General features: G+C 39.5%; 1 protein-coding gene across 7 annotated transcripts in view; it reads right to left on the bottom strand.

Annotated features, from left to right (window-relative positions):
* mctp1a (multiple C2 domains, transmembrane 1a) overlaps positions 1–12096 on the bottom strand; it is a 129630-nt gene that overhangs the window by 92747 nt on the left and 24787 nt on the right. Inside the window, exon 1 of one of the 7 annotated variants that reach the window (XM_019366022.2) lies at positions 8620–8742. The exons of the other annotated variants lie outside the window; for them this stretch is intronic. Within the exon in view, the coding sequence (XP_019221567.1) occupies positions 8620–8661 (42 nt within the window). The 5' untranslated portion in view covers positions 8662–8742. Of the gene's footprint in view, positions 1–8619; positions 8743–12096 lie in introns of those variants that run through there. 7 annotated transcript variants of the gene reach the window in all.

Here is a 12096-nt window from a genome sequence, read left to right as displayed (position 1 = left end):
GCTTGATCTGTGTCAGTATTAGTCAAATGCATCAGTCAAATTAATAGATGAACACTAGAAATCCACTGATTGACTGGCAGGGGACCAGAATGGTGACCAACCAGTGACGCCCCATTTATACAGTTAGAGCTGGTCCATTTCATGCATGCACATAGCATGTGCATAGCAGGCAAATAGTCACAGGGACAATTACAGCAACATGCTAACATCCTGCTAGCATGGATGCTCCTTACTAGGAGTGAAGACACAAAGCAAACCATGGAGGATGACCAAAAAAATATTTGTAACAACAAACCTAATCAGACACTTAAATCAGCCTCACCCAGCTGAACGTGGAAGCTAACAAAGGCAAAGTGGCTAAAGCTAACGCTATCCAGATCTTACAGTTAGCTACAAGCCAGCAGCTGTTTTTGAAGTAAAGCTTGTTTAAACACCTACTCCTCCTGACATAAATGTTACATTGCAAGCGGTGACACCTTAACCTCACTTGTTTGAAATAGATTCACTCTGATAGGCTTTGGTAATAAAAGATTTGTTCAGTTTAATCAAAACAGCCATTGTTAAATTCTCTAGGCAGTAAAATCTTCACTTGGCAAGTAAAACTTTGCACCTCATTGACATTAAGTTCAGCAGTTGTTCAGATGATTGACTTCAGAGAATTATTCTCTTACAGTCATCAATATGCTTCGATCCAAGACTGAAATCAATAACTCTTTATACGCTGTGATATGAAGGAACTAGATGAATGAACACCCAAGAGGTGTTCATTAAGTAATGGCCCTTCTGGAATTGTCAACAACCCAGCATTAATCTTTTAAAATTCAATGGATGTCATTACAAGAAACACATATTAGCGAAAGTAAGCTCCAAGCTATTGTTCAGAGTATAATGGATGATGAGAAAAAGAAAGCAGTTATATAGCTTTGGAGGACTTAGCACCTTCTAATGAAAATATACTTTTTAAGTAAACAACAGAAAACTAAAGAGAAATACAATATGAAAAATGATATGCCTGCATATGGGTCTTATTAAAAAGTGTCCTGTATTGAAAAATCTCAATTAAACAACAACAGACATAGTATAGTTGCTCACCAAATTCTCAGAAGATGATCTCTTTAAAAAATAATAATAATTGTTTGGGGTCTACTGAGTGTTCAAGGTGACAATGTATCTCAATCAATGCCGATAACTATAGTCCATGTGTAGCAGCACCGCCCATGGGTTGGTGGACTCCTGTTTAAAAGCCTCAAGTCTGGCACTTTGGCTTTCCTGTCAATCACAAAGTAGCAACACACTAAGGCAGAGACTGCTCTAATACTAATTTTAAATAATTGTTAAATATTTACATATTTATCCAGCAGCTGTATTGAAGCTTGCGACTGACACCACAAACTCTTTAACAAAATATATACTGAGGTCATAGGTCAAGTAAGAGGTAGCATCCTCTTAGCAACTGGACCTCTTTTTGCATCAAGAGGAATATCCCTCTGCTGGACACTGGAAATAAAGCAAGTTAAATGGACTTTCATGACACCTTGACAATACATTTTTTACAGTGTCTGGTTAATTAGAGCAAGTGGATTGGGAAAAAAAAAGGGTGTGAAATTTAATTAGTCTCTTACTTAAAACTGTCTGCTGTCTCTCAATCTACAGAGGGTTAATTATTCATAATTTTAGTATCTGCCAAAATTGGAACAGTAAATATTACTTGTTTCACTCAGTCTTTCTTTCTTTTGGATGAAATTATAAGGTTAATAAATTGACAAATTTGACAAATAAATTAACAGTATTTTAAAAAACCTAAAAAAAAAAAATATCATAGATGTTTGACAATGCAAAAAATACTCGAGCAAATTCCATTCCGTCCTTGTTCCTTGTCTTTAACTACTGATCCAATCTGCTTGTCTACAATAAATTTAAATTACACTCGCAGTCAGGGGCGTACTTTCCCGGGGGGGTAGGGGGGTTATGACCCCCCCGATAATCAGACCCAACCAATATAAATCCAGTCAAATTATGAATTATCTTCCATAAATAAGCTGTTGATTTTCTTTACTAATTTCAGTTATTACCAGCAAAATATTTGCATGTTTAATCATCTGGGAATTTACGCCGATTTATTTATTTATTTAGACAGAGATCTTGCCCCCCCCCCGAATGTTCAGCACAAAGTTACGCCGATGCTCGCAGTGGCCCTAAACTTCAGTAATAGGGCTGCAGCACTGAGTAACCGGAGAAAACAGGAATAGTGGAAAGTAGTGGCTATGCTCAAAGCCTTGTTAATTGCCAATAAATATCTTACATCAAAAAGTGATAACTTCTCTTCTTTCACGTTAGATCCTGTTGACAAAATCGCCATCAAGGAGAAGTACCCTTATGAGTCATCATCATGCTTCTTGCCATAATCACTCTTAATGTCATCCTCAATGTCCTCTGTATGCAACTCTATAGCTCTCATTTCCATACTCAGAACAATAACCCAGTTTCCATTATTCCTGCCAGCTGTGTCATGATCCTCCCTCCCAGTTGTACCAGATGTCAGGGCTGAGCTGCATGGCTTGGCCTACTTTGGGTAATGGTAGAATAGGTGGTCAACATTGAATCAGGAAGTATAAAGGAAACAGTCTCTTTACAATCCTATGCGGAGGAAGATTAAACTGTAGATTATGAGTGTGCATTGATGTGCATTTATACTGTACAGGTCTGTGTTTAACAAATGCGGTCCAAAATCTATTCCCATCGTTTCAAACATTTGAAAGCCTAGCTGAGAATATTACAGTATTACTTGATCATAGGGTTAAAGAGACACTTAAAAAATAAGAGTCTGCTGCATATCATGGATATTTTCAATGCTCCCTGCCACCCCTTCCCCCCACCTTACACACACACATCTAGTTACATCCGTCTAAAGATTAATGAATCAGTAGCAGTCTGTGAGTTTTGATTGTAAAACCATGCACTTTATTTTGTTTGACGTTTATTAATGTTGATCTGTTTGCTGATCATAGATATGGCATCACAGGGACCAGGATCAGAAGATGTCTAAACAAAGTCAATCACCTCCAGATCACCAGCAGCAGTAGCTTACACATCCCAGAGTGTTACTGTGGAGGCATCTTCTTGTACCTCAAGGGAAATATACTTTCAACAAAAACTCTCATTGGTGTGGATAAAAAGTGTTAAATGTGTTAACACCACATCCTGATGCAACTGTATTAACCTATTCTTGCTATGCCTTCTAACACAAGACAAATGGTGTGACAAATTACATTCACGGGAAGACTGACGGAGACAGACACAAATTTGGTGACTGTTCAGTCGAAATTAATGCAAGCAAAGCAGCTTTTGTTATCAGCTGCAACCGACAGCTCCACGACGCAGCCACTCTCCATAAATAATGAGGAACAAAGGTCTGACAGGAAGACGAGGGCCGAGGACGTGAATCGAGTAAAAGGGAGTCACAGATGGAGTAAAGGTAGAGCGACTTCAAGAGGGTGAAGGATAATGGTATCCTGAAATTCAAATACAAAGAAGAGAATGTAGAACAATTAAAAGAAAAATAGAAGACACCTGAAAAGCTCTAAAGACCACATAACAGTTAAACACAGGAAGATGAAGACAACCAGATACACCAAGCTGGTCACTTTTCCCTCCAAAATAAAGCTAATGTTGAAGCTTCAAAATAAGGCTACGCAAAATATCATTTTACGGAACCAAAACACACAAATATTGGCGGCATGCGGAACATTAGCAGGTTTCCCCCATGTGTTTATCACCAGTAAATTTGGTGCACTGACAAACTGAGCCACGAGTGTCAAGTGCTGCTGACATTGCAGACAGACAAGCTGGTCGCCCTGCTGCCAACCCAACCTGTCAACCCACCAGAGACGAGTCAGTGCCAGTCTGAGATTGTGCTGACACGACTTCCAAAACAAGGCAAAGCAAAGCTCTGAACAGAGCAGAGCGGAGCACAACCGTCAAGAACACGTTGATCCAGAGCTGCCTTTGCTGGCTCAGCGACTTTACAGCAAAAATAAACAAGCCAAAAACAGCGCTGATGTGCGTTTTTGACAAACCACATAAACTACACACTGTACATCATACTATATACTATTGGTCCCTGTACCAAAGATCCGACAATTGCTTTTCTTCATCATTTGATAAACATCCCAGCATGTATTAGCAACATTTAACATTTAATTTAGCAGCAGAATCCTAAAATCAATGCTCTGATTAAAATGTGCACAGTAAACCTGTTAAATTTCTGCCTTATACATTTTGTATTGTTGTCTCCTCATAAACCAACATTATCTACCGTTAATATGACTAGACACGCTGGTATTTTTTCATCCAGTTTAAGCCGAGACTCTTGTTTGTCCTTGACGTAAGTCCAGTATCTAAAAAGAAAAAAATGTACTTCTTAGATCTTCTTATACTTTTTATATGTGTCAGCATAAAAAGTATTTATCTCTTGTTTAAATCATACATTCTGTGTGAAGTTCACAGAACTCTAATTCCGTTATATCTTGAATCTTATCTTGTGTATCGTCGTTATAAGGGACATTGTGTCTGCCACAGCTCAACAAAGCACAGATCGAGTGTTTCGAGTGTAGACTAATGGGAATTTATTTGACTGAAGAGACGCCATTGAAATGCATTCCAGGGTATTGTGGTTTTATGAAAATCACTCAGTGCTTATAAAGTATTTGAATAAATGAGGAAAATATCCAAAAATCTTTTTGTATCCTTAATTAAATGCAAACAGGTCTTTATTATGTTTTACATTAAATCACTGATGTGCTTGTTGTTGTGGACACCCTGAGATTCAGCTTGTTGTATATCATTACCAGCACATCTTGTAACAAAGACTAATGAATAATAATAAAAAACTATTCATGCTTCTTAATGGCACTGCTATTTTGGACTTCACTGTGTATTTATGAGCCTAAAAAGCACACTAGCAGCACATGCAAGTCCTACACTGTCTTTTTCTCTAACTTGCAACTTGCTACTACTAAAGCCTGCTATTATCAGCAACCCTCTCTGACATCATCATCTTGGAAGAATTGTTACATTTTTCAGAAAAGAATTCAAATGAGTGCAGAAAATATGCACTTGTAATCTTTAATGCACTCCTGTGTGTTGTAGTTCCTTCAGTGAACAAGTAAAATCTTACCAACGAGACAGCTGTGGGATTAGCATTTTTGTTTTTGTCCTGCCCCAATCGTTTTCTTCTGTCCACCTTTTTTCTCTAATCATTTAGATTTTTCCTCTTTAGCTTTCTATCTGCCATTACCCCTATTGGCCTTGGAGGGGACGGGATGCGCCATTTGTCATGGATCCATTTAATGACATCAACACGATAAAGTGACAGTGTTTGACAAAGGATGGCCTCTCATCAGAACTGCTGGCAGCACAAACTCCCATCTCTCCATCTGAGTCGTGATGCTAGATAGATCTGGTCTGAGCAACATTTATATAGCTCATCTGTTTGTTTTTAAAAATTATCTGAAACCAAAGCAGTCCACAGTCAAATAATAGGAGCTACAGTATTTAGTGTTTAAAGCTACACCTCCTGCATGTCATCCAGCACCACCTGCTGTGTAAAATTTATGAACACTGACCAGATGGATCGGCATTACTCTTTTTATGTACCAGAGTCTCCATAGAAAATGTCTTTATAGGGTTATGAACCTAAAATACATAGAAGATTGTGATAATTACTGACAGCATCCAGTCCAATGAACCTTTAATTTCCAAAATAGATCAGTTTGTCTCTCTGCCAGCTAGTGTCATCCCTGCACACCACGATGATAGCGCTGATTAAAGACTGTGGTACCACCTCCACACTAGGAAGAAAACCAGCAAGCAGAATAAAAACGTCACATACTCCTTATTACCTTTGCTGCAAAAGCCTCAGACTGACATGTCATTGACGAGGTGTAGACGGCATCACCGCAATGAGCAGGTGATGGACTGTGTATAAAGCAATATGCCAAGTGATGAAAAGAGACGGAAAAGAAACTGTGATGCAAAGCAGCAGAGGGGAAGACGGGGAGGCGGTGGATTTATCTGATTCATAGAGATACACAAGCCTGGGAAACAGTTTTCATTAGACAATGAATTTTGCTGCAGTGAGTGAGCATATGACAAAAGCAATGAGTTTTTTTCTTCCCTTTCTGTGAAAATTGTTTAAATACCTAGGTGTCAAAAAGCTCCAAAAGGCAATATCAACTGAGCAGCACACCCACAGCTATTATTTGCATACACGGGGAAATGATTTTAGCTATTCTTCAACACACTTCACTTCATTCCACACAAATTATTTCAACAAAGAAACCCTTCGCTACAAAGCCTAATTTACTAGCAATTTACTATGTTCAGGGTGTTTGATTTTAAAGGTATGCTAACCACTGAAACAGTGTGGCTATTTATTTTTACACTGACTTACTCCCAAAAAATATACAGCATGACAATAACAGTAGTAGCTAAAGAAAAGGAGGGATTTCTCCTCTCAAAGTCTCCCCGGGGGGGATGTTTACACCGGGGATATGCTGCAAGTGTTCATGGCTGCTGAACTCTGCTGGGAGCATTGACAGGTAATCAGTCATTGTTTGGAAGTTCTTTTAAATTATGAAACTCGATGTGGGAGTGAACATAGCACAAGCAGCTGATGAATGTGGTGCTGCAGCAGCAGCTTAACTGGTTGGTTAAAAACACAGGGTGTCGACACAGTACTAGTTTTTCCTTTAATGGATTTCAGAGCATCCTTGACACTCTAAGGATGCTGCTGGTACAAAACATGCAATCCATCTAAATGAAACCAGAACTATGTCCTATAAATCTAATCCAATCAGTGTGTCATGAATTAATAAATGTACAAAATAATAAGAGCATGTTCAACTGGATCACACGTGCCTATTGTACTGCAATCATTACACAGAAATGCAATGAATGGAGTAAATAAAATGTATATTAAAAAATTAACAGGATTTCACATTAAACTGTATTGTGAAAATTCAATTTAGCATGTAAAACATGATCAGCACCATCAGCTGGGCTTTTGATAAGGATTACATGATAGTGTTACTTAGAAACAGTGATGGAAAGTACTAAGACAGCGAGGTAGAAAGCAAATGTGGAGATGATAGCATTTTTGGGCTTTATACTAATTGCTTTACATTTATTTCATGCGGCCCATCCAGCTGTGATCCACGGCAAACCGGGGTTCTGTTTTTTTCCTGCAGCTTCCATTTTATTCCCCCTTCTATTCATATAAATTGACAGCATTGTTCATGCAGTAATGCAGTAAATTAAGTTTATATAACAAAACCTAAAACTGTCTTATGAATCCTGCATTTAGCACTTAAAACTTTCACTGGAACTCCATAGTATGCATTATGGATGATCTGCACTACTGGATGTGTGAAGCAACAGAACCTGCAGTCATCTCTTAGAAGGAAATTATTCTCTTTTTTTCTGAATATGAACAACAGAGAGCTTGAGGTGTGATGCAGAAATGTGAAAATCCCCTGGAGGCTTTTTTTTAACATCAAATGTTTCCTTGTCATAAACTGATCTTGGTCTTGTAAATTCATAAAAAACCTAAGCTTGCAATCAAAGATTGCCTGTAGAATCTCTGCAACATATCCAGCATTGGTCTGATAAGAGGGACATCAGCAGAGAGAGTCACAAAGATACTCCCCATTAGAGCATTTTTTCTTCACCCTCCTCAGGCTATCCCCACTATTTTCACCTTCTGTATTTCTCTCTTTCCTCTAGTCTCCTCTCTTCCCATTTGTTCTCCGTTGCCTTGCCTCGATCCCCTCACTTCCCCCTCTCACATCTCATCATCCATCAGTTGTATTTTTCTCTCATTCAGAGCACGTTCATTACCAAGCCCATAAAACTGGAATTAAGGAAACAAGTCTAAAGCTGCAAAGCTGCAGGGGGTGGAAGGAAATACCGAAACATTTGAACCTTTCTGGTTTTTTGACGTTAAGAAGAGAGCTCCAGCAGGAGGATATCCCTTGTTTTTTAAAACTGTCATCTCCTCTTCTCTGCTCTCTCTAGTGAGTGACTAACAACACCATGTGTCATGTCACACCGGCAGCACCAGCTCAGGTTCCACACTACTGGAAACTGGACACGACACACCCATTGCACCTCCGCCGTGCCATTTCCTACCACAAATAAAGCGCACAGACATGCATGAAAGCATATAGTTCAAAGATGGTCACTGCTGTCTTTTGGTAACACAGAGCACAAATTGTCGCGTAAACAAAGCAGCTACTCGGGTTTATGGAAATTCTGTATGAAAATGGGTTCTGAATGCAAATGGACAGACGTGCTGAAGTGATGGAACCATTTGGTTGGTGAACAACACATCTCCACATCCAATGATTACCACAGTCAAATCCTCAGGATGGGAATTACTCCTGGAATTAAAGAATGGTCCTTTACAACCACTATTTACCTTGGCACAATACAACAGCATGCATGGGAAGAAAGAGACATCAGTACATGGAAAAGTATCCCACAAGAAAATCAGCATGGAGAGTGTCAAAACAGCAATATGTACACATGTATTTATGCATCTGTGTGTGTGTGAATACCTACAGTAAGGCTTCGTCCCACAGCTGAGAGAGGCAGCGCTAACATCCAGACACTGAACACGCTCCGCTGTACTACTGCTGCTGCTGCTGCTGCTGGCTTACGCTCCTCTGTGAGAGAGGCGCGCACACAAGCACTGGCTCCCTCCGTATCGTGCTCATGAACACACAAATAGCAAAGGGCAACCAGCTGCGAGGCTCTTGCATACCTCAATCAGCTTCACAATTTATCATACTGCTCTCTCTGCCTTTCTCTCTTGCTGTCACTCAGACACAAGATCGTGCAGAGATACTCACTGTAGAGTGCCTAAACTGCTGAGATGGAACAATACTAAATGAAGTTAACGTGGGGCACATCCAGGAAGACGGTACCAGCTGCTGTCTCCGTGTCCACAGATGTTTAGTCAGTGAGAGAGCCCGTTTTATAGTCACCAATCCCCTTAGCTGGACTTTTGGTAGGGATTACACAGTAGTGTTATTCTGAATTACCACACGGAGACACTGATAGACAGAGAACGTAAGCTGTAGAGATGACAGCATTTATGGATTTCACATTAATTACTTTACAGGATCTCTTTCATTTGGAGCTGTGAGCCAAGGCAAATTGGGTTAATTGGCGTTCATTGGGTTTTGCTCAAGGTAAAACCAGAAACCCCACCACAGACAGCTGCCCACATGTACACACTTTTCAAATTTTTTTATCCTACAATTTCATTTTATTCTCCCTCCCATTCATATTATTGGTATTGTTGGAGTATCAATACAGTATAATATTAAAGCACTTAAGTACCCACTACATTTGTTTATTAATTAATACTCTTTCTCATCAGTGTGTAGCCCAGTATTAACAGGGCTTTACTAGAAACTGGCAGAATACTGCATTCACATTATATCACCAGTATGGGGAGAACAGTAGAAATCCCAGTTTATTTGTTCATGATAATTACCACCAGTGGTAGGAAATACAGTTATTCCATTACTGTAAACATGTCAAAAGAAGCATTAAGAAAAGACCAAGTCACTGTGAGGTGGCACCAAGTCAAAGCATTAGGCCATGTAGACATGGTCAAGATCACTTGATGAAGTTCACCTTTCCTTCCCATTCCTGTTACCAGGAATGAGGAAGAAAGGTGATTTAAATGACTTTGAACATGGGATGGTTGTTAGCGCCAGATGGGCTGGTATGACTGTTTCATAAACTGCTGATCTACTGGGATTTTCCCACACAGCCATCTGTGGGCTTTACAGAGAATGGTCCAAAAAAGAGAAATTATCCAATGAGTGGCAGTTCTCTGGGCAAAAATGTTTTGTTGATGCCAGAGGTCAGAGGAGACTGGTTTGTACTATGCAGAACAACATCTCTGAACACACAATACATCCAATCTTGAAGCAAATGGGCTAAAGAGGCAGAAGACCGTACTGGGTGTCACTCCTGTCAGCTAAGAACAGGAAACTGAGGCTTCACAGAGGCTGACCAAAACTGGACAACAGAAGATCTGCTGAGTCTCGATTTCTGCTGGCATTCAGATGGTCTGTTAGAATTTGGCATAAACAACATGAAAGCATGGATCCATCCTACATCCTTGTATCAACAGTTCAGGTTGCTGATGACTGTAATGATGTGAGGGATATGCTCTTGGCCACAGCCTACCTGTGTATTACTGCTGACCATGTACATCGCTGTATGACTACGGTGTACTTGTCTTCTGATGGCCGCTTCCAGCAGGATAACGCACCATGTCACAAAGCAGAAAATAATAAAGCTGGTTTAATGAACCTGACTGCAAGTTCCCCACACTCACTAGATCTCAATCCAATGAATGTGCAGCCAGTAAATCTGCAGCAACTGTGTGATGCCAACATGTCAACATGGACCAAAATCTCTGAGGAATGTTTCCAGCAAATTGTTGAATCTCTGACACGCAGAGTTTAGGCAGCTCTGAAGGCAAAACACAAAAGGGGATTAATCCTGCTACTAGCAATCTGTACCTAATAAAATGGCCGACCAGTCCATTTTGTCTTTTTAACTTAGGAATTTAAATTTTTAGTTATGAATTATGGATTTTTAGTAATGTTAAATATTATAATAGTCATCAGACTTTCCCATCATCCTTTCAATTTAGAAACAGTTACTAGACTGACGCAAACAATTTCTCTAACGACCCATAACTACAGTTGATAATCGCTATGACGTAAAGCCTGGTGACATCGTCTCGTTTAAGTTTATAACACTACCCCCAATGTCATCCTGACTAGAGGCTTAATCACCACAAGCAACTGAAAAGGCCTTTGTGGGTGTGCAGGGCTGAATTAGTCATCAGCCTTGGAGCCATGAAACTTTTTTTCCCCCCTGTATAAATTGTTCTTATATCTACCAAGCAGATGCACGAAGTGAAGTAAACTGCATGGTAAAATTACCATTTTGTTCCTCTTTGCTGTCTCTTAAAAGTGTGAAAAGTGTCATATGACTGTCAAAAGAAAGTCATGGCAAATTTGAATAAGTGTTTCTTTGCTGAAAAGCAACAGAAGGACTAAAAACCAATTACCACCAATTCTGTAAAACTGCAACTTTTCTGCTGAGTGGGGACTTATCCTAGGACATGGCGCTGAGGTAATTTAGGTTTTTTTTTTTCACTCAGATAGCCAATCAAGGTTAACAGAAACAATTAAAATGGCGTTGAGAAAAGTTGTATTAATGAAGCTATTTATTTGTGCTTAGTTCAGCAATACTAAAAACACACAGATATTCACACAAGCTGAAGGAACTTTGTGTATTTATACAATTCAGTTCTATTGTGAGCACGGTACATTTTATGATGCAACCATGCCAGAATGCCTTACAGATAACACTGTCCTGTTGAATGCAGGATATATGTGCTGCAATATTTAAGCTATAAATACTGTACTGAAGTCCAACCTCTTTGCCGAGTTTCCCCTTCTTTTTGTTCCAGTACTATCCACAATGATTTTTCGCCTGCGAGCTATTCATATCACATATGCTTCTCAGTGTGAGCTATAAGTCCACAGCAAAAAATAGAGACTGATCATGGGAGAAACTGCAGAAAGGTTCACTTCAGTCAAAAAGTAAAAAAATAAAAAACAACAAAGAAATATGTATTTGTAAGAGGGTGGAAAAAGTGCATCAATTCAGATGAAAGGTGAACCAGAACCAGAAAACAAAAAAGTGGAGAGCTGGATTGTAGACATAGATAATATTACATGGAAAACATTTGCCAGCAGCACTCAGGGTCACAACAAAGGAGGAAAGTTGTGACAGACATTAGCTGCAGAAGAGACTAAAATGATACCTTAAAGGAGAGATGGCAATATAAAACTGCAGCACCCAATAGCACATGAAAGGAAGGAAATGCTGTGAGACATGCACAATAGAGAGTGTGTACATTTCCTGCTCTTTTTTGATCTCTCTGAAGACATACAGGGTGAATGCCACGCCAGACAGGGGGCACAGCAGCAGGGAGGTGCC

Source organism: Oreochromis niloticus, linkage group LG12 (genome assembly GCF_001858045.2).
Source record: "Oreochromis niloticus isolate F11D_XX linkage group LG12, O_niloticus_UMD_NMBU, whole genome shotgun sequence".
Classification (NCBI taxonomy): Eukaryota; Metazoa; Chordata; class Actinopteri; order Cichliformes; family Cichlidae; genus Oreochromis; species Oreochromis niloticus.
Note: the sequence above shows the minus strand (reverse complement) of the source record. Positions and strands in the feature narration are given on the sequence as shown.